The 23,995-nt window shown below is 38.6% G+C and overlaps 1 protein-coding gene across 2 annotated transcripts in view; it reads right to left on the bottom strand.

Moving 5' to 3' along the window:
- Nucleotides 1-22,724, bottom strand: part of LOC127569913 (zinc finger protein 346-like) — a 28,029-nt gene extending 5,305 nt beyond the window's left edge. Inside the window, exons 1-6 of one of the 2 annotated variants that reach the window (XM_052014965.1) lie at nucleotides 22,566-22,724; nucleotides 15,569-15,672; nucleotides 14,361-14,450; nucleotides 11,582-11,741; nucleotides 9,329-9,547; nucleotides 5,260-5,359 (exon numbers count right to left, since the gene is read on the bottom strand). In XM_052014965.1, the coding sequence (XP_051870925.1) occupies nucleotides 5,260-5,359; nucleotides 9,329-9,547; nucleotides 11,582-11,741; nucleotides 14,361-14,450; nucleotides 15,569-15,672; nucleotides 22,566-22,650 (758 nt within the window). In that variant the 5' untranslated portion in view covers nucleotides 22,651-22,724. The remainder of the gene's footprint in view (nucleotides 1-5,259; nucleotides 5,360-9,328; nucleotides 9,548-11,581; nucleotides 11,742-14,360; nucleotides 14,451-15,568; nucleotides 15,673-22,565) is intronic. The other variant, XM_052014966.1, reaches the window with a different exon arrangement.
- Nucleotides 22,725-23,995: the final 1,271 nt, after the last annotated feature.

Here is a 23,995-nt window from a genome sequence, read left to right on the forward strand (position 1 = left end):
AATTCCTGGATTAGAATCTCCACCATGCCAAGTAAGAATAACTTTAAGGCATCTAAAGTCCAAGGTCCAGAAGAAAAGCTGTGACCTAAAGAACAGATGTTGGATGGAAAGAACACAAGAAATTCAACAACTCATAGGTGACTATGGGTTCTTCAGTGTTGTCAGGGCCATCTAAGGCCCCACCCTACTCAGTGCCAAGAATAGAGGTGAACTTATCTAGGGCATTGGAGCACTTCGAAGATCCCCTCAACTGCAAATCTGTTCTTGACTTAGCACCCTTCAATTCCAGAGCTACCTAAAAGGTCCAGTCCTGCCACTACCCAGGGCCAACAAGTCAAAGTTCAAACATCAACTCAAAAAAAAACCCAAAGCATAGAAGGTTTCAGTATATTAAGAGCAGTCCTAAGTCGTGGGTGCCAGCATCTCTCATGAGAGACGCCTGGTACATCAGGTCTGAGATCCAGAGGTTCACTATCTCCCAAGTTGTAGTTCTTTTGGAAAATGGAACAATGGATATATCCTCACTAAAGTTTTAAAACTTGGCAAACAGGAACTTCAGTCATAAATCCACAACTTCATTGCTTACATGTGGGGAAAGGACCTCAAGTGTTGTAAATGTTACCAGCTTCAGGATAGGAGACATATCTGTGCAGTATTTGAAGAGGTGTCTCTCTGCTGTCTGCCACAGGACAAGTCAGCGCGACAGTCCTCCTCCACCATGTCCTCCTAATGGCCAAAGAGCAGCTCCCTGAATCGCAGTGTGGCTTCTGTCCATCTTGAGAGACATTAGACATTACTTTTACCATATGGCAACTCCAAGGGAAATACAGGAAAGCAGCACCAACCACTATACACAGTCTATCTTGACCTCACCACATAATTTGAGATCGATCATGGAACATCCTTGGCAGCCCAGAGAAATTCATCTCCATTTACATTTGTTTCATGATGGTATGCAATCCATGATGCTAACCAATGAGTCCACAATAGATCCACAAGTGTCAAGCAAGGCTGAATCATTGCCCCAACAATTTAATACTTCTTGCTGCAATACTGCACCTCACCTCTAAGAGACAAGAATGGAACTAATCTACAGCAGTAACAACAAACTGTTTAACCTACATTGCCTAAAAACATGGACCACTCTTGTCATGTCTTGGGAGTCACCTCTCAATGAAGGCAGCCATCGATAATGGAATTTATCAGAGACTTCAATGCATCAGCATGGCTTTTGGTTATGAGGAAAAGGGTGCTGAGGATCAAAATTGTAAACCCAACCAAAACCTACTTATGGCTGCTGGGCAGAAGTAAACCCTGTCTTCCTGTATGCTTTTGAAACTTGGATTACAATACAGCTGGTATCTCAAAACACTAGAGACACATCACCAATGATGTCTCCACAAAACACTTGAAATCCACTGGCAGGATGAGGAAACCAACATCAGCATGCTCTCTCAAACAAACATCCTCAACATTAAGCTTCTAATTACACATGGTCAGCTCCTTTGGGCAGGCCACGTCATTTACAACACCAGGCTCCTAAAATACACTCTATTCTGAACCCTGCCATGGGAAGAGATTACTAGATTAGCAGAGAAAAAGGCTCAAGGATGTGCTCAATGCATCCATGAAAACATTCCCCTTGACTCCTGGGAATCCCTGGTCATGAATGTCCAAAGTGGAATGGCACCAAGAACCTCAAGTCCATCCATCAAAACCACACTGGTACCCAACACAAGTGGCAGAAGGGATGCAGCATTTCTCACACCAGCCCACCCTGCCAAGTACGTGTGGCAAAACCTACGGGTCCCACATTAGCCTGATCATTCACCTCAGAACCAACATAAATGCAATGGAAAAAAGTCATCCTCTATTCCAAGGGACTCTCTAAGCAGAAAATAATGATAATGTGCTAGGATTTGGAGTGCTTGCCAATGTATTGAGGGCATTAGAAGTTTATTGTCTTGCAAAAAAGATAGGAGAAATACTTACACAAGAGACTGCAGATGCTGGAAATCTGCAGCAAACCACAAAAGCGCTGGAGGAACTCAGCGGGTCAGGCAACATTCATGGTGGGAAATGGACAGCTGACGTCAAAATAAAGGGTCTCAACCCAAAATGTCGACTGTCCATTTTCCTCTATAGATGCTGCCTGACCCATTGAGTTCCTGCAGCACCTTTGTGTGTTGCTAGGAGAATTTTTTTTTTCCTTTTGGAACTCAGTTACTTAGTCCTTGGTATAAATTCTCATTTGGCATGAAAAGGAAACATTCTTACTGGTCAATATTGATTGGGCCCTGGTTAGCAGAAAAGATCTTGTCAAACAACCTCATACCAAATATTCATATGACCATACTTTTCAGGTAGTTTGGTCCTGAATTCAATAACATTTACCTTGTGAAATCACAGATTAAAATATCTGAGCAGTCATTTTAACTACAACGTTCAACACATCCGGTGTCAACAGTTACAAAATAACCAAACCAATCTGCTTGTAATGGAAGTGTTCACCAATTTCACCCAGTGACTCTAGGATCAGATTTTCATGTTTAAAGCGGCAGCAAGAGCAAAAAACTATGCTTACACCCAGCTTCAATGGAATCAATGCAAAAGGGCCAGAGTGGGAGTGGAATGGAGAATTAAAGTGACTAAAGGAACTGCAAAAGGAGAAACAAATGACTGCAGATGCTGGAATCTAGATGAAAAACACCATGATGCTGGAGGAACTCAGCAGGCCAGGCAGCATCCATGGAGAAAAGCAGGCGATCAAAGGAACTACATCCCATCTTCCATTTAGACTTGTGAATTGCAAATAATCAGGACTCAACACTAAATACAATAATTTCAGCTATTCAAACAACCAGGCTTCTGGTTGGTGCAAGAACTGGACAGTTCCGACATAAACTCATCATTCTACAATGTTAGCTCATTTTTTCTCTCTCTTGATACTTACTGCCTGATCATCTGAGTATTTCCAGCATTCTCTTTTATTTCAGATTACTAGCAATTTCTATGTTCTGTGCTCAGAGTTCCAGCACGCCACCCCCTTCTGTTTTCATTCACATGCCTCTATTGACACCTCCTCTAGATACACCAGCTGCAGTTATCAAGTCATTACTACCCTCTCAGCCAATACCTATGCTATCTATGTCATTCTATTTCTCTCAGCTTCCACCTTCACAGACATTTCCTTTGCCCACCATACACATCATCACCACCACTGCCCTATGATTTAAAAGTGCTCATTTCCTGACTTTTCTTAATTCAGCTGAAACACTAACACAACTGCTCCTTCATAGATGCAGCCTGACCTGCTGACTATTTCCAGCATTTCTGTTTTTATTTTGGATTTCCTGCATTTGCAGGTTTTTGCTTTTCTTTCATCTTCTTGAAGTTATCTTGGGTTAAACACATCTGAATACAATTAAGTTTTGCATTACTGGTTTTGATCTCCTAGTTGAAGGATATGAGTTTTACTTGCATTTGAGTAGATAAACACAGTAAACAGACAGAAAACAAATAAAACTGCAACAACAATAATGGAAAGAGTAAACAGAGGAACTCTGTGACCCCAGATTCTTCATGCAGCCTGGCGCATGAAACAAATATACAAAACTGGTTAACTACTGGTCCATCCAAATCACACGGCAGGATGATACTAGTTTAGTATCAAGAACCAATTCCTGCCTCATTATAACAAAGGAGAAACATGCTGAGTTAATAGTGTAAATTCAGAAAACTTTGCCAGACAACAAGGGGGACTATCCCCATTTCCATCTCTTCTCCACATTTAATATAAAATTAGTAGATCATGGTCTGGGATCACGAGGCTGAAACACACATCTCGACAAGAACTCATTAATAGTTTGTGTTAGGTGTGCAGAAAAAGTAAGAAAGCCCTCCACCTTCTCAACAGTTCACTGCTTAATGCTAAAGTTGCCTTTTAGGAAATTTAGGAAACGTTTCACTGTTGGCACAGATCAACATGAAAGATTAAAAAAGATTTTCCAGCATAGTTAAATACTACCTTTAGTGGTGATTATGATTTAGCACTTATAATCCGGAAGTTGAGCTCAAGTGCAACAATGGCAAGTTATGAAAATGAACTCTAAACTAGTTCCACGAAAACCCCCACATTCTCATTAAATACTCTACAGATTCACAACTGTAATGCCACTTTATCCTGTCTGGCGTACATGTTGTACAGAGCTGAAGGTCTAACCACCTTCCTTCAAATCATTCCAGAATCTGCCTTAAATAGTGGAGCTTACTGCCATTGCAATTCCACAACCAGTTCCTCTGTGTGGTTTACAGAATGCAGAATATTCATATAAATGCATTGTAACAATGGAGTACGTGGCATAATCCTTTGAATCTGAACAACTAAGAATTTTAAACCAGTGTCTGATTATGTAATCATTTATGTTTGTGAAAAATCCTAAAATTATAATCTTCTGGCCCATTCCTACAATTTGAATTATTTCCAGAAATATTGGGGTCTTTCAATACTTCAGCTGCATGTAGCTTACTGAGAAATTCATAAGACTTGTAAAAGGAACTTCTTCAACTCCAATCCTTCAATATCATCATTCCAATTTATTTGCTGCCTTCCCAGATTTAACATCTCCTCTAAATCTACAGCCATCTTCCAAGAATGCCTTGTTATGAGCAGCGACTCTCAATGGCCCACCCTACTCTCTAAGCTTTCAACCAAGTGTACATGCTATGGGCTGTTCTTGCTTTCTTTCTTCCCATCCAATTTAGAACATCAGCCACTGATCCTTTACAATCTAAAACTGTCTCCATCCATATCTGCCTCTGAAACATCCATATAATTATAAACAAGTGCATTACCACAGATGGTTACAACATCATAGTGGACACGTTGGAAACGTGAATCTAGCCAACATAAAAAGCACGTCAGCCTTTCTTCCCATAAGTGACCTATCCAGACCAGTAATTTCACAGAGACAGAAATATGAATACAAAGTTCAAGACATTTCATTCATTTTTAAATAACCACTTTCTGACATCAACCCCTGCACATACCAGATTACTAATGTAACATATAAATACAGTAAACTGCTTTTCTTCAATTAAAGACAATAGGTACAGATCCAATGGGCTCAAACCTGACACAAGCCAAGCTAGGTTTAAGTTATAACACATTTTTGTCTGTCTCATATCAAATGTTATGTGATGGTAAGAACAGGATAACCTTTATCGGTCTGCTTAAAGAAAACAGGCAAGTGTACTTACTGGTTCTGGTGTTTGGTTCCCTGGATGTGTGCCTGATACTGCTCTATTGAGTTCAGTACAATGTTACAGGTGTTACAGGGGTAGCCTTTAGCAGAAGCAGCTGTGAAAGATTATAATTTAGTTACCTGCTATTATATTTAAAAAGAAACTTTTGAATAATTCAATTACCTGCCTATGAAGAACATTTTTCAAAAGATAAAATTCTGTCATTGCCTGCTCAGCTATTCAGCTTCCTTTCCAATTTCATTCCACCAGAAGGTTCTTACCCATGGTCCATAGCATAGTAAAACTGCTCTAAAGAACTGTATTGGAGCAATTGCATCAATGTTATGGAACATGGATCTTAAAAATGCATATTGCACTGCGCATTTTTTTAAAAGAACATATTACTATGGGTTTGAGACCAAAGGACTATCAAGGGCTACAAGTTATGGTTGATTATAATGAAAACAAAGGATCAATAAGCATTGATAAAAAGAAGATAGGCTATTACATTTTACACACAAACCCCCAATCTGAACCAATGCTTTAAAAAAAATCACATCAATTTGTAATGGGAGGGAAAGGGGCCTAGGAAAAAGATCAATTGGTTATCCAATTGCAAAGAGGGAGTTAATGGCATATATTGACAAATTTGTGTAAAATCAGCATATAATCGACAATGAGTTTCATATAAAAGATGATGAGCCAATACAGGTATACATTCAGAGATCAGGAGAACGTGGCAATAATTTGTTTGCTTATGGGGGAAACTTTAGATTTTACATAGATAAAGAAAAGCAGATCAGATCATAGTAAAGACAATGATTTTCTACAATGATTTTGAATTAGGTTTCTAAAATATAACATGAGTAAACCGTTCAGCCTATTTTGCCAATCAGTTAGGTTATGGGTATATACTTCCCAATTCCTTTCCCTCCCCCCACCCCCCCCCCCACCGCCTGCCCAACTTGGATCCATTAATTAACAGTGCTTATTGAGAATACTTTTAGAATAATGAGTAAACCTAAAAGGTTGGTCAAACGCCCTTTCTCCATGTTTTATTTTCCACAGTTTGCAGTACAATGATCCACTCACATTTTGTAATTTAACTGTTGATCTGCTTTCCCTCTTAACTCTTCCAACCTTAGTAAAACTCATTTATATTTCAGGCTTCAGTTCCAATGAAAGGTTTCACACCCAAGATATCATAATTTACCTTTTCTTTTATAGTGACCCCTCTTTGTGTATTTCTGTAATTTCTTACTTTTATCCAATATCTATAATTCTTTTTACTTCACTGCATATGATTAACTAGTTTGTCCCCTTGCAAGTTTTTACCTGCATGAGTAAAATATAATTAAATAACACCCTAACTATGTTAATATGTTAAAATGAGTGTGGCTGTTTTGGGAAAGGAGAAACTAACTACTTTTCACAAAACTGTGGAAGATATTTTCTATATTTCTCAAACTCCACAGTTAATTAATTACTTTTGCTTACTCATAGTGAGCTAGGCATTCTGGCTCCTTCTAGTTAATTTTATGTCAGATTTGGTGTGAGCAGAGGTGGAAAGCACCTAACTGAGACTTTTGATGACACCTCACCTTTCAGCTGTTTGCTAGCAGCTATTAGTGACCAAAGAAAGTACACGGATTCACACTGATTCTGAAATTATTCATGTGTACAAATACAATTCATTTGTGGTAAAATTGGCTATATAATAGGCAGCACAATGTTGGTTTACAGCAAATTGCAAATCATTCACTAAAATTAAAAATCAGGCCTGGTGTAAAATGGGCAGCTGATTCACTCTTCTGACATCGACCTATTTCACCTATGTATGCAATTTTCTGGCATTCATATTGCACGACTACAAGCTACAATAGCCACCTGTTAAAACTGATTATCCAGAAGTCAGTGCACAGAATAGCAGAGGTTACTATGAAAAAGGGCAGCCCTCATAAAAGGTGAGAGTTCTACCTTTTCTAAAAAGAAAGCAGGACTATGGGAACACTTTTTTCAACAAAAGTTCATCCCAAAACTGAAATCTTTAGTTGCACATTTCTACCCAAATCTTTAAAGGTGGTAAGGGATGCAAACTGAGAAATGACTGTTATCATAAGTGCCTTGGAACTAGGGAAGTACCTCAGTGTCACTCAATTATCTCATGTTCTTTAAAGCAACTGCCAAATGAAAAGCTCCCACTTGTAAGTTTTAAAAGGAATTTAAAGAATATTTAAATTGCCTCATTCTCATTCATATTTTCATAATGAATTATTTTGACCAAAGCCCGCTTTCACAGTGAATACCAAGACTAATCAAACCTCTGGTCTCTATGTCAACAAACAGGTTTCTGATTAAATGCTAAACTTAGATAAATAGATGAGGACACAAAATGAAGTTCATAATGACTAACAGGGAGTTAGGGAGGACTGAAACTGGAAAAAAAACATAGCAATTTTGTCCCTAATAAAGAAATCGCATTTGTTTACATTCTGTCACGTGCATAATATAAAACCATGTTTGATCCAAAGCTTTAATTTGACATAATCTTTAATCATGTGATATTAATTTATAATTCAAGTGATCAGAATTTATACATGGGAAATGATACCTTGCCAGAAAAGCAATTTCCTGGAAGAAAATGTTAAGCTGTGTAGCAGGGTAGAAATATTTTTGGGAAAGTGCACCTGAGGTACACTACTGTATCAATACAACTCACTACAAAGCTAGCCAGTACCTCAGACAACAGAACATGAAAATGACACGTATGGTTTGAAATCAATTCATAATCTATGGCCTCTAATGGTTTAGCTATTGGGTAGTTTGAGTCTTAAGAACCAGGCAAATAAGATTCCAGGTTCAATTATAGTGAATGCTCTTCAATATAAGCTATGGCTATGGAAGGAGTAGCTTGCACGCAAGTACAAGAATGATAAAAATAGCACCATGGCAGATATACCAATTCTTAGTGTAACAGCAAACAGGTTGTGTATGCCTTAGCTGTTATGTCCCTAATGGAAAATGCCACATCAATATTCAGTCTAATCAATTGGGAAAGGTACTACAAGGTACCTGTGGAACTATATCCCAGCAAGAATGCTTGAGGTAATGTCTCAAACAGTGCAAGATTGCACAAATATCAAATGGTGCAGTAGGAGTACAAGTATATTCTTTTCTGGATTTGGAATGTATTCAGATAAATCATCAACAGCAATCTCACCATTCTGCAGACCAAAAAGTCATTAAAAAGATTGCTTTCAAACAGAAATATTTGTTCTTTGGATTTAATAATTTGCTTCAAATTAACAGGGTACACATTCAAAGGGGAAGACTGGAATGAACTAGTCAGAAATTTATATTGGATAACGTTGGTTTTCAGTTACCCAGTATGTACAGATCATAACCAAAAGCTAAGGTATGAACAATACAAGCTATTTTTGCTGAATTTCAAGAAATAAATATATTGAACTGAAGTTCTAACAAAGTTGCATTTTTTTGGCAACTACATTTCCACAGCACAATAAAATTTCTAGCCTTGAAATATAGTAAGTGGTGAATTCCCCTCTACAAAGAATGTCAAAATAAAACAAGCAACATTTGCCTATCCTTCTATTTATGGGTGTTTTCTCTGCCTAAAACAACTACAGATTATTACATTATCTAAGGAAACAAAGGATTCCAAGGATTTTTTTTTACAAATTACATGATATTCTGTACATGGTTTCCCAAACTGAACATTGTATTTACATATTTTATAGTAAGTTTTGCTCAGTTGTTCTAGCGATTGAATTTTGTCATTGTATACAGGATCAAATCACGAGACATAGCATTACAATAATCAATCCCTGAAATCAAAATGAAAACTTATAAATATTGATAATGTGAAATTAAAAATAGAAAATGGCAGATGTACTGTCAGCATCTGAAAGACCAAAGTAAAAGTATGGCTTGATATTTCAGGTGCAGAATCATTATCAAGTTCTATCATAGAATGGCAAATGCTGTTGAGCCTATGACCCATTTCCAATATTTAATCCCACATGCAGCATTTAATGTTCTGGCTGACTGCAAGTAATATACTTACAATTACTACCAGCCTGCCCTAGTTGCTCCAACAACTTCGCTTTTGTCTCACGCTTCTTGTGCCTTTTGCCCACATAATGCTGTTTTGCAATAGCTGGATGATTAAAAAAGGCTTGACAGAGACTACAGTACTTATCAGGATCGCTGCTCCCAGATTCAACACTGGACTGCACGGTAGAAGTTGGAGCGTTTTCATTCTTTGCCTTGGGAGCAGCTGCAACTGAAAAATTTTCTTATTACATGCTGATCAGATTAAAACATTATTCATAAATTTTGAACATAATAAAACAAATTAAATTTCATCTAAACAGCTATAAATTAGAGATGATTATTTTAATCATTAAAGATATAATGCTTATTTGCTAAAATCCTGGGAGATACACAAAGATTTTCAGCAAGATATCATTACCAGAACTTCTGCTTATTGTAAAGATAATAACCCAAGGTATCTAAATATAAGGTTATAAAGAACTATGCCAAATTTGCCATTCAGTAACCTTTTGTTCTGCAATCAAGGGATTGCAAAATAAAGACAATTTTATAATGATTCACTGTCCTTTGGATGGTTACACTATGCCCCTCTTTCATTCTGGCTCTTCCTCATTTATATTCTCCTTTAGACACCAGTTAGAACTAGTCTGCAAAACTGCTGACAATTCATCAAGCTTACAGAAATTGGGCACCATTTATCATCACATGTATCAACAATTGTTCTGAATGGTCATGAGGAGAAAACAATTTATTCAGAATCAACTGGAAATTAATCATTAATGGCACTATTTGAAAAAGAACGAGTCCCTCCCAGCATTCTGCCCAATGTTTCTTCTTCAACCAAACTGATTACTTGGTTCACAGATCCAGTAGCAAACACAGCTATCAGAACTGCCAAAAAAGCAAGGAAAAACAATAACAGAATGCAGAATAAGGTGCTACAGTGACAGAGAAAGGGCAGTGCAGACAGACAATAAGGTGCAAGGCCATGATGAGGTAGACTGTGTGGTCAAGAGTCCATCATATTATGCATGGGGACCATTCAATAGTCTTATAACAGTGTTAAAGAAGCTGTCCTTGAGGTGCTTTCAGGTTTTTATATCTTCTGCCCGATGGGAGGGGGGAGAAGAAAGAATGTCTGGGGTGGGTGGGGTCTTTGATTATGTTGGCTGCTTTTCACTTCTAAGTGTAGACAGAGTCCATGGAGGGGAGGCTGGTTTTCAAGATGTTAAGTTAGCTATTTTCTTTTAGAAAAAAGTAAATAATTCCTTTTGCTGGGATGGGAGTCAAATCTGGCAGTGTAAACCCGGAGGGCTAGGTTTGAGATTTTGGTCTTTGTTGCGTCAAATCTTTAATTATGACTTTTATTAGGTGTTCTTTAAAAAAAAATCAGTGATTCAGTCATTAATTTCAATTTACAAATTTGTCAGTGAGTTTTTTCTGGTCACTTGATTTACATTTTGATAACATGTTCAGTCTGAGCTTCCTGTGTTACCAGTTGACTCCTTACTTTGTTTAAACTTCTAAATATTACTTGCTACCTTTACTGTTTTAATACATTACCTACACAGCACAAACTGTCATAGAGTCCTAGAGTCAAACAACACGGAAACAGGGCCTTTGGCTCAGCAAGTCTGTGCTGACCTTAATTCACCCACCTACACCAATCCTACACTAATCCTATTTAATTCTCCCCAGATTCTACCACTCAGCTACACACTAGGGGCAAGTTACAGGGTTAATTAACTGACCAACATGCATATCTTTGGGAAGAGAAAGGAAACTGAAGCACCCGGAGGAAGTGCACGTTGTCACAGGGAGAACGTGCAAACTCCACATAGTTAGCACCCAAGGTCAGGAACAAATCCAAGTAATTGACACAGTGAGGCAGCAGCTGTCCCAGCTACACCACTGTGCCACCCATATATTTTCGTTTGACTACAAAATGACAAAGATTTAAAATAAAACACATTTTCCCACGGGAACATACTGAATGCTGTCATTCAGAAATGGCAGAATCAGTTTCCAATCTGAAAAGATAAGCAAATTCATAAAGTCAAGTTCATAAGGAAGATATTCAAAAATATTGCTAAAGCAGTTCTCCACCTTTACTTACCGATCTCTATTGTTCCAATGTCATTTTTCCCAACATTATGACTGCAAATGGACAGATTGCTGAAAACCAGCTTATACAAGCAGATTCCTAGAAATCAGGAGCATAATCTTAATTATTTGGCCATGACAATATACCAGGTTTACTTACCAGAGGATGCTGGGATAGTTTCATCTTGCTTTTGCTTGAGTTTCAGAGTTTTTGCATGGTTCTTTCCCTGGTAATGAGACTGGGCAACAACTGGCGACGTAAAGGTCACATTACAGAGTGGACAATATTTATTCCGATCAACTTCTCCATTGCTATTGTCCTGTAGCAAGGTTCAAAGATTACTGTTTTCATTAACTCCATTTCTAATATTCATGCGGGAAATAAAACATTGCAGTATATTAAAGAGTTGGGTGAATCTGCTAAACAGAGCGGCTTTCTAATTAGAATGACAATAGGAATTTGCAGACTGGGAATTCACAAGTTAGTAAGGGTGGGCAGAACAGAAAATGTGGTTTTCTGGCACGGCAGTTAACCTCTAAATAGGTCCTAGATTTAAGTGTTAGTTGTTATGGTGGAAAATCGACTTAACAGTTGTAATCAGCATGTTTAAGAACATAAATTGAAGAAGGAATAAGCCACTTAGCCTTTAGCACCTGCTCAATAAGATCACAGCCGATGTTTTATATCAGCGCCACTTCCCTGCAGTAACCCCATATCCCTCAAATTCCTGAACATTCTAAACTCTGGCTTAAATATGCTCAGTGACCAAGTCTTCATGACTCTCTTGGACAGAAAATTCCAAAGATTCACCATCTCAGTGAAGAAATTTCTCAAGTCAGTCCTGAATGGCTGACCCCTAATTTTCAGATTATGTCCTCTTGTTCAAGAAACTCCACCCAGGGGAAAACACCATCCCTACATCTATCCTGTTAAGATCACCTTTCAATCTTCTAAGTTCCAGAGTGTACAGTCCAAGTCTACACAGTCTTTTCTTAGAGGACAATCACTCTATCCCAGGAATGAATCTGGTAAATCTTTGTTCCATTCCCTCTATTGCAAGTATATCCTTCCTTACGTTTGGAGACCAGACTTTAAGAAATAATTCAACTGCAATCTCAACAGGGCCCCATATAATTTCAATAAGTCATCTTTACCTTTGTACTTAACTCTTCTTGCAATGAAGACAAGCATACAGTCATTCCTTACATCCAAGGAAATAAAACTAAAATTAAATTAAAAGCAGGAGTAAGCCACAAGGCCCCTCAACCTGTTCTGATATTTAACAAGATTAAATTCACTTCCATACATCAAGCCAACCATTCTGAAAAAGGGTCTTTGACCTGAAGTGTTAAATGTTTCTTTCCATAGATGCTGCCTGACATGCTGAATGTTTTCTGTTTTTCTCTCTAACCTTTTGGAGTATAGAAGTGCAAAGGTTTACAACCCTTTCAGTGAAGAACTTTCTCCTTCATCCTAAATGGCTGACCCGTTATCCATGGACTATGTATCCCACACCTTGTTCCAGACTCTGAAGCAGAATTATGATTACAAATTTTTGAAACCAAATCATGTTGGACAAATATTTTTGAGGAAATGACAGAAAGAGTTGATGACTTTTTACAAAGTACAGATAATTTACTGCTTTGGTAAAATCAAAGCACACAGGATTAAAAGAACAGTAAATGCATGGATACATGTGACCTAAAGCATGGTATGTTTTTCAGACTAGAGTTAACTGTGCAGTGGTGTCCCACAGGGTTCATATTGCGACCATAATTCCTTTAAAAATGTATCATAAGTAGTCATGGATATAGTATTTAGGGCATAATTTTGAAGTCTGCAAATGACTCAAAACTCAATTGTAATTAAGAAGGAGGGAAGTAAACATTAGGTGGACTTGCACAGAGCAGAAAAGGCAGATGAAATTTCATGAAAAGAGAATTCAAGATTCATTTTAGTAGTAAGAATAAAGCAGCATCATAAGCTAAATGATGAAATTTTAAATGGGGCACAGGAAAAGGCAGTCTGGAATATAGATACAAGTCTCCAAAGGTGCTAAACATGTTAAAAAAAACGTATAGGATCCTGGGCTCTATAAATTTGAGGTACTGGCAAACCCTGCGTTACAGCCATTCAGGTTACTGAAACATGTCCTTACTGAATTAGCAAATCACTATTCAAAAACCAAATCATGTTGGACAAATATTTTCAAGGAAATGACAGAAAGAGTTATTTAATAACTTTGTTCTTACAGAATTTATGTGGGAGACAAAATAAATAAAATGTGAAAGAAACCACAAATTTTGTCATTATTTGTTTTCAGTTGCTCAATACTGTGGGACAATAAGAAGTCTGTCTACAGATTCTTGAACTGGAAAGGGCACGGCAAAGGAGGGACTCGGCTATGACTGCAAATTCAATTGACGTGGTGATGTCATATCCATATCTTACTGCCCCACAGCATTGAGAGACTAAAAATAAAAATTACATACTTCATTGTTTCCTTAGCAATGAGCCTTGTCCATTCTGAGTCTAATATTAGCTTTCGGCTGTTAAATAACGGCAGTGGGTCACTTTGACGTTGCCAAAAAAATGACAATGAGAGAGAAACATTCTGTAGGAATGCATCTCCACTTATAACATGAGATTCAATGGGAAAAAGGAGGTTTGCATTGCTGAAAAAATGTGATATGGATTGTTTTCTAGGAATGCAACCTCTCCATGATATGGGGTTGGGTCACCTCCATTAAATTCTAAAACAAGGAAGTTGCGCTAAACTTTCAGAGAAAAAATATCACAGGCTGTGCCTCAGCTAGAGAACTCTATCCAGTTCTGAGTATCACACTTTAGGATTTCAAGACAAAGGGCCAGAACAGGCATGATGGGCCAAAGAGCCTCCTCCTATGTTGCAGCATCCAATGGTTAATTAAAAACTTACAGAAGAATCTTTTTTTATTATTTTGGCAACTGGCTCGCCATCTTGATGAAGCTCTTCATACCGACGTACTTTGTTGGCATGCTTCTTGCTCTGTGGAGATAGAGATTATAGTGTATTGACACCTTGAGAACAAAGGGTACTTTCATCTCTGCTGTCAATGAACAATGAAATGGTAGAATAAATGGAGTGTACAAAACATCCTTAAAAGTTAATATCTAAACTTCAATGCAAAGGTCATGAGATAAGGCTGTTGTGAAACAAATGGCATTAATTGCAGAAATAACTATTAAAGCAAAAGCATTTCATCCTCTGCTGTAAATTAATTCCACTATTAGGAAGCTTTAGCTTTCCATCACGTTTTAAGATTTTGCTGTGACAGACCGTCATAAATAATGACACATATATTGGGCTAGTTCTCATTAGCCCCATCTCCCCACATTAGTACTTAACCGATTGAGATGTCAAACATGAAGATCATGGCCCACAGTATCACAGGTTCCAGCAGCATGCCCTGAGCAGCGACAAGGCCTTGAGTTATTGATTGAGGAGGCACTGTCCCAAAAACAATCAACAATCTGGCTACTAAAGCTCTGAGTAATTATCCAATAACTTATTCAGAGATATTGAAAAACTATTTAGTGAAATAAAATGCATTGGAATTGTTCTAAAAATGATAAAGTTAGCCGAAAACATATAAATATTAAAAACGTTAAATTAAGGTAGAATTAGGAAAAGTAACTTACCTTGTTCTTTGTCTAATAATCCAAAGCTCTACAATTCCCATGGAAATCAATAAGGCTAGGTTTGACACAGGATCCTAGTCAATTCCTCACTACAATACTGGAGAATTCCAGCAAAATTGCTCTCTGCCACTGCATCCATGTGGAGTCCAGCATTTGGCCTTTTGACTCTATGTTTGACATTTAATTTATGGAAGTTTGAGATTTTCTGGGAGAAAGATGCATCAGGTTGACCAGTTCTACTGCTATTTCCTAATTACTGGCTACAATAACCAAAATGGAAGATCACGGATAGAACCAGAGGTGTCTTTACACAATCAACAATGACCTATCCACTATGTATTTTGAAGCAGATTTTACCCAGTCCTTGGTTTCATGCTCAACATGCACCAATCAGACCAGTTACAACAAACAAATCAGTCACATTCAAGTCAAATGGAAATTGAAATAGGTCTGTTATTTCATTACCTGGTAATGTGCTAGTCTCTGGGATTCTGAAATCAGCACAGCATTACACACTTTGCAGTGACTGTCTGTGAAGAGTTCACTATTTCCTTCGATGATCTTTTGTACTGTGAAAGAAAATTAAAAGAACTAAACTGAAAGAGCAGAGTGCTAATATCAAGCCATAGTTACTGCCCCCTTTATACATCCATTGTTTAATTACTGTATGTACCATTTCAAAAAATGCAGAATCACAGATTACAGCACAGAAGGAAGCGATTCAGGTCATCAAGCCCACATTAGCTCAATGCAAGAGCAATCCAGCTGGTTTCACTCCCCCTCTTTCTCCTCATAAACCGACAAATTCTTCCCTTTCATATACTTATCCAGCTCTATTTGGAACACCAAAACTTGAATCTGCCTCAACTACCACCCCAGTGATATATTCCAGACCCTAATTATTACCAAAGTGGTTTTTCCTCATGGTAGCTTTGTTTCTTTTGCCAATCACTTTCATTCTACATCCTCTGGTTTTGATTCCTCTGCCAATGGAGTAGCTTCTGTGTTTCTGTGCCCTTCTTGATTTTAAAGATGTCAGCTTTCCTTCCAACATTCTCTGTTCCAAGAAGAACATTTTCATCTTCTCCAACCTATCCACATAACTAAATCCCTCATTCCCTGAAATAATTTTAGGGACTCTCTCTTTCATCTTCTCTCAAGACTTTTTTTAAAATCATTCCTAAAATGTGGTAGACAGAAATGGACACAACACTCCAATCTCAGCCAAGAAAGCGTTTCCTAAAAATTAATTGCAATTTCCTTGCTTGCGTGATTGGCAAAAGCACAGTATCCCATATACATTTATGAACCAATTTCTCAACCAGCCCTACCCCTTTCTATGAACTGTGCATTTACATCCCTGGATCTCTCCGTTCTTCTTTTGGAACAATCCCTCTAGTTTACATTAAATTACTTTTTTTCAATCTTCTTGTTGAAATATGAACTACATCACATCATTAAATTTCACCTGCATTCTACTTGCTCATTCCATTAGCCTGTTCAGACAACCCTCTTCACAATTAGCTCAGCTTCTAAGTTTTGTGTCTCGGAAAGCTAAATCATTAAGCAAATCAGTGGTGCTGGTACTAAACCTTGGGGAACTCCACTGTATACTTCCCTCCAGTTTGAAAATATCCTTTCAGTAACACGCTGTTTCCTTTTACATGCCAATATTTTATCCATGTTGCGATTGACCCTTTTATTCCTTAGCCTGCAATCTTGATGACAAACCTATTATGTGGCAGCTTGACAAACATCTTTTGGAAATCCATATGTACGACATCGACACATCTCCCCTATTTAGACATGATCTGCCTTTAAGAAATCCATGCTGGTTTTCTCTGATCAACTCACATTATTCCAAATGACTGCTAATGCTGTTGCTGATTGCTGTTTCTAGAATTTTACCATCAAAGTTAACCTGACTGATCTGTCTTTCCTGGATTCATCATATAGCCTTTCCTGAACAAAAGTGTGAAAATTGCAATTTTCTAGTCCTCAGCACCACTCCTTAATTTTTATGGCTAGGGCCTTTGCAAACTCAGATTTTACTTCCCTGAGTAATCAAGGATACATCATGTGAGAAAGTAAGCTGCAAGGAGAATAGAAAGCATCTGGAGAGGGACATAAACAAGTTAACTGAATGGGCAGGAGTATGGCAAATAAAAGGTGGAGAAACACAGTACTTTGTTTGGAAGAATAGCAGAAAATTACTTCGATAGTGCAAGATTATTGAACGCTGTTGTTCATGAAGTTCTTGCTGTTTATAAAAATAAGTTGCCATCCAGATATAACCAGTAATTAGCAAGACAAATGGAACATTGACTATTAATGGAAGGAGAATGAAGTATAAACACAGGGAATTTTTCTTCATATGTACAGGACTTTGTTGCAACCACATCTGAAACAGTTTACATAATTTTAGTTTATTTATTTAAGAAAAAATACACCTGCTTTGGAGGCAGAAAACAGAAGCTTGACTAGACTGATTCCAGAAATCAAATGAGGGCAAGATGTGCAAATGAGGCCTTTACTCTCTTGGAGCTTATAAGAATGAGAAGTTATTCACGGTAGTGTAGCGGTTAGCGCAATCCTATTACAGCATCAGCAACCTGGGTTCAATTCCAGCTGCTGTCTGTAAGAAGTTTGTACGTTCTCCATGTCTGCGTGGGTTTCCTCCGGGTGCTCCTGTTTCCTCCCATATACCAAAGACGTACAGGTTAGGAAGTTGTGGGCATGCTATATTGGTGCCAGAAGCGTGGTGATGCTCGCGGGCTGCCCCCAGAACACCCTACGCAAAAGATGCATTTCACTGTGTGTTTTGATGTACATGTGACTAATAAAGATATCTTATCTTATTCTTTTAAAATATATAAGGGCATGAAGGGGTAAATTTTAAAAGAATGTTTCTGATGTTGGGAGAATACAGAACTAAGCAATATGGTCTCAGGATGAGGGGTCATCCATTTAAGATTGAGATAGAGTAGAATTTTGTCTCTTCAAGACCGTGAATCCTTTGAATTGCCCACCCAGAGTGTTATAGAGGCTGAGTTATTAAGAACATTCAAAGCTGAGGACCTTAGAGTAATCAGAAGTTATGGAGACCAGACAGGAAAGTGGAAGTTGAGATCAAGATCAGATAAGCCACGATATCATAGAACTGCAGGGTAGATTTGAGGGACTGATCACTCCTCCTCCTCCTATTTCTTATGTTCTTATATCAAGGATACTTACAGCAATAAACTTCCAGAACTTTTATATAAAGTTCTGTTCAAAGGCAACTTTTTGATCTGTATTCTTATTACAACAGAACAAAATCTGACCAATGCAAACTTGATTTGGTGCCTGATAAGAAGCAATTGTTTTGTAAACAAATGAACTACAGATGCTGGAATCTGAAACAAAAACAGAAATGCTGGAAGAACTCAGTCAAGCAGCATCTGTGGAGGGAAACAGAAACCAGTCAACGTTTTGGGTCAGCGACCCTTCCTGAGTTCTCAAACCCAAAAGCTATAAATATTCAGTAATAACCCATTTCATATTTTAGCAAAACTTAGAGATCTATTACTCTTGACGTAATACTGACACAACAAGCATTGGTTAACATGAAATAGTGCAGCCAATCTTCTGCACCATAGCTCAAAGTTAAGAAATTAAATAAATCTTTGCTGCTCATTCATGGCTACTATACAACACAGGAGGCTCACTGATGCAGGCTTGTATAAATAAATATATTGTATGACTGCACCATATCAGGTTAGGGTACAAATAATCAAAAACCTATTTCAGAAAATATTAGAAATAAACTAACAGAATAGTAGAGAATTGATATTTTATTAAAACATAACCAGAAATCTTTGACATTCTGCAAAAAAAAAATTAAGTCCAGATCACAGGAAAATAAAACCAAATAGAATCACACTTTTATAGAAATAGCATTATTTCTACACTCAGAACCATGGAAAAGCTGCAGAATCAAGCATAGATCTGCAATCCAAACTTAAAACACACAAATGAAAAAAACTGAAAACTACAGACTCTCTCAACTAATGCACTCTGTGCAGGAGTTGGACTTTGTGTGGAAAAACTGAACAGTGGCGAAAGTAAATATTTAGGTAGAACGTTTCAAGAAGGCGATGTCAGCCTGCTCAAAGCTTCAACCAGAGAAACCAAGGTGTTGATTAGTGCAACAATATCAGCTATGGAGATAGGAAGCATAGATGAAGGCAGAGTAAAATTATACCCAAGCTTGGAAAGAAGAAAGTGATGAAAGAGGATCCAATACACAACATATCACAAATGTCTGAATTGCAAAAGAACAGCTGAGAAATAACAGGTAATTATATACAAGATGTAAAGGCTGAGTCACTGCAGGAGGGAATTGCAAGGTTTTATGCCAATGCCTGTTGATGTTTCTGAGCATGTTAAGGTTTAGTGGAGCTACTAACTTTGCAATTTCACTTAATACAACAACTAGCAACTTTTTTCAGAAAATTATAGATATTTTCCATTTAGTACTGGAATTGCTTGGAGACTCTATTTTTAACTAGTTCAATCCATGGGCAAGATATTTTATATTTTTCAATAATATTAGAAATCAGTTCTCCAAAGCAGCTGTAAAAATAGAGCTTGATGTAAAAGACTTCCACAAGTTGTTGCCGGAATTTGCTGGTCAACTTATGAAACACATGACAATATGCAATCAAACCCCAGGACTTAAACACTATGCTGTTGGCTGCTGAAAAGTACATGAACAGATCATTCAAGAATGGAACCAGTTATAATCCCACATCTCCAAGATGTGCTGGTAGGTTAATTGGCTACTAGAAGTTAGTGTGGATAAGTGGCAAAAGAACCAATTAGGAGTTGATGAGCATGTGAGAGAGAATAAGTTACTGGGCTTCAGGGTAACAGTAAGGGGATCAGGACCAATGGGATTGCTTTCTGGGAGTGGGCATGGACCCAAAGGGCTTGTTCTATATCTTGGTGAGTACAATGCTTTAATCAGTTGCATGATTATATCAACACCTACTATACAGCCTTATATATAAGAAATAGTCACTGGACAAGGTACCAGAAGGTGACTAATATTCTTGCTAAGTAATCTAAAAAAGAAATTTGGAGCTTTAAAATACAAAAGAACTTCTAGTTCCAATTCCAGGTTTTGCATTCGTTTTCAGTCAACACAAATTTAGCTACTAGGTTTGGTTACATCTCTTTTGAAATTATTTTTTTCCCTTCACATGATGCTTCTGTTTTATTGGAATTGGGATCCTTACCCAAGCAGCCTGTGCATTTACCTACTAAAACCTTAAACCAATGTTTGATTAGTCAGGTGCAAATAGCAAGAAATATTCTAATTGAGATTGCTCACTATCTGTTCAATGTAGTGTGATACAGTATGGACTTTAAGGAATTTTTCAACAGAAAGGGATGCACTTTAAACTCCTTATTCCCACTGTCCATATGTGGAAGTTTTAAGTGTGCCCTAAAGTATTGTTTTAAATTTATGTATTTCTCTGTTGATTCAATTATGGTTTGAAACCAGAGTTTCCATGCTTTCTTAGTCATACTGAAAATCTCCACACCTGGGCTTTCCTACCACAAGTACACACTGAATGCACGACACATCTCAAGCTCACCAGGAAATTCTTACTTTCCCTAAAGGCTGATCCCCACCGCAGTACCCCTCTCTGAATTCTAGGTTAACTTTTTTTTTCCCCCTGCAACATAAAAGTAAATTGGATTATTTGCTGACCATCTTATGTTAATGGTCCCAGTTATGCTCTGCCCACAAACAAAATCATATTCTGCATTACCCTTATCAAAAATACATCTCTGTAACCATGGACAAATAAATGAATTCCAGAAGTGAATTGTCACTGATATCCAACAACCTTAATATAGCTGGTTAATGGAAATGAGAAGAAATTCTCCAGAGGCTTTGTTCATACCTAGCACAAAGGAAGATAGTTATGAATGATGAAGGCCAATCATCTCAATCCATGGACATAACAAGAGTTCCTCAGGGAAGTACTAAACTATCCTAAGATCCTTTAACAATCAGTTTATGTCCAAGAGTCAGGACTGGCACTGAAGTCTGCATTATTCACTTAAATGCTACAGCATGAACCCACATTCAACAAGATGGAGACACTAGAGACACAATTCAATTTTGGGCTGAAAGGTGGCAAAATGCATTCATGACACATTAATGCCAGCCAATGGCCATCTTCAACTAGTGAATCTAACCAAGTCCCCATGATACTCAATAGCTTTAGCTCTCCACCTCCTGTGGATCACCACTGATCAGAAGCCAGAAATGGCCCTCTCACATAAATGGTTTTGTTACAATGCATGTCAGAAGCTGGGTATTCTGCATTGAGTTACTCCCCAAAGCCTTTCTTCTGTCTGCAAGGTATGCATGCCTGAATAAGTTCCACTTGACTAGAGACATTCGGTTCCAACATGTCCAACGTCATCCACGTAATTGATCAACACTCTTTATACGACCTTAACAAAAGCATTCCTTTCTTCCATCACTGGTGCAGTAGTATGTACTGTGACCAAAAGGCAAGGGGATTTTTGGAACAACACTAATTCCAACTTTCATTCTAAGCTGCAAACCAACCTACACCTGTTAATGTATTACAATTATTTCATCACTAGATGAAAATCTTGTTGCTCTGCACCTCATCTCACTGTGGGAGTATTTCATCACAAAGATTGCAGCAGGTCAAAAAGGTGGCTGAAGCATATATTCACAGGCTATGTGAAAATGTCAACCTCTCAAACATCCTTGTTTTAACAGAAAAAGACACCATATGTTCATTCTTTCCCACTGAGTCTAACGCTGTAAGCTTGACACTATCCTTGTAAGCCTGCACTCTCTCCAATGTTTTTCTCTCTAAAAAGTGTTGGGTCGCAAAAATGTTAAATCACTGCATTTCTTAAAGTGTCATGGGTCCAGTTCTCTGCTCAAAGATGCTGTTTGGTCTGAGAATCGCTAAACATTCTGTCTTTATTTCAGATGTCCATTATTCTGCTGATGTCGTAGTGGGAAGGCTGCTCTCACTAGCAACAGCTGCTCCTTAACTCAGGGAGCGGGTCATCATCACCTCTTCATCGAGAAGCTTTGCATGGGGGAGGGGGATGGGGAGGAAGGAGGATTAGAGGTGGGCTTCCGGCATGAGGTCAGGTGTTGTAGTTTCAATGTTGTAGCTCCTGATCTTATCGAGCGGGGACCTATACAGCGAGAGCTCCCACCGAGCCGCAGCCGCCGACTCGAGCTTCGCTCTGCTCTCATGCTGAACGCGCGTCTCTCCCCTCCTCCTTTCCCACCCCCGCGCCATCACACCTCCCCCGACACACACACACCATTGGAGACCAGTGATCATTTTCATCGCCTGGCATCCACCCCTGCGCGATGTTCAACTCCGAGTGAGGCTGGCACGGTGCTTACCAGCCCCGTTGCCGGTGGAGCTGTCCCCGGCACCGGCCGGTTTGAAGCTTTCCATCAGTTGAGGAATCGGTCTCTCCGCCGCCATTGCACCCAACAGTCCGCGACCCAACAGGCGAGCGCGCGTGCACGGCGCCGGGAAGTCTCGCGCGAGCACATCCGCCCGGCGCGAGAGCTGGCGGACCTTTTCCAGAAAGTTCGTGGTTGCCTGGGGAACGTTACGGCTTGACACGTGACTGGGGGGGTGGGGTGGGGTTGGGGTCGGTGGTTGTTGGTGAAGTGACTTCGACGTCCTGGTTGGGTGTTGGGTCCTGCGGATCGGATTGGGATGTTAATGCGGAGGAAGCAGGTCGGATAGGTTCGGTGGAATAATGTCTAGGACAAGTGAGTTGTCCTTTGATGGTGGGCTTGTATGCAACGGAGTTTATAAGAGTTAGGGGTGACCTGATTGAAATACATAAGATCCTGAGGGATCTTGACAGTGTGGATGGACATTTAGAGGACCCTTCCTAGACAGCAGGCTGGGCACATCGTTCCTGAATTTAGCAAAAATCCTAATTAGACTCGTTAAATTATCTGTCCTTCTTTGCACATCGAAGGAACAATTTGGGTCCAAATCCAAGAGGCTTCTTGAAATCTCATGTTCTCACCTATGCGGTTAAGTTTTGAAAGCATCTATAAGGATATTGCAGCTGAACGTGGTGACACTTGGAGGATTTAGAACTAGGCGGGGTCACTGTTTAAAAATAAGAGGTTGTCCATCTAAAACAAAACTTAAGAGTTTTTTTTCTCCTTGGTGTTGCAAGTCTCCTCAAAGAATGGTGGAATAAACGTAATTGAATATTTTTAAGGCAGATACTTGATAATTAAGGGAATGGGGTGAAACATTACCAGGGGTGGATGGGAATGTGGAATTGACGTTACTTTCACCCCAGGCATGACTTTATCAAAGAGTGGAGTAGGCTCGAGGATTCAATATTTGGAACCCAAACTAAATCCTGCGTTTCCATGACTGAGCAGCCCGCACACTTTTTGTATGCCATAATTTATGCCTCAATTTCTTGATAATAACGCAGGTAATCTGCAATGAATTGAGGTCGCTTTTTGTTCAAACATCCACTGGTGTTTTAAGAAAAAAAATCCTGATCTATAGCTATTCCTGTACCTGTGCAATTTAAGACATGTGACTCCAATCTTTCCTATACCATATGATGAAAATAAGTTTAGAACTTTTAGTTATTGGTATTGCTATCGGTTTATTATTGTCACTTGTACCGAGGTACAGTGAAAAGCTTGTCTTACAAACTGATCGTACAGGTCAATTCATTACACGGTGCAGTTACATTGAGTTAGTACAGAGTGCATTGATGTAGTACAGGTAAAAAACAATAACAGTACAGAGTAAAGTGTCACAGCTACAGAGAAAGTGCAGT

This window comes from Pristis pectinata, chromosome 4 (genome assembly GCF_009764475.1).
Source record: "Pristis pectinata isolate sPriPec2 chromosome 4, sPriPec2.1.pri, whole genome shotgun sequence".
NCBI classification, from domain to species: Eukaryota; Metazoa; Chordata; class Chondrichthyes; order Rhinopristiformes; family Pristidae; genus Pristis; species Pristis pectinata.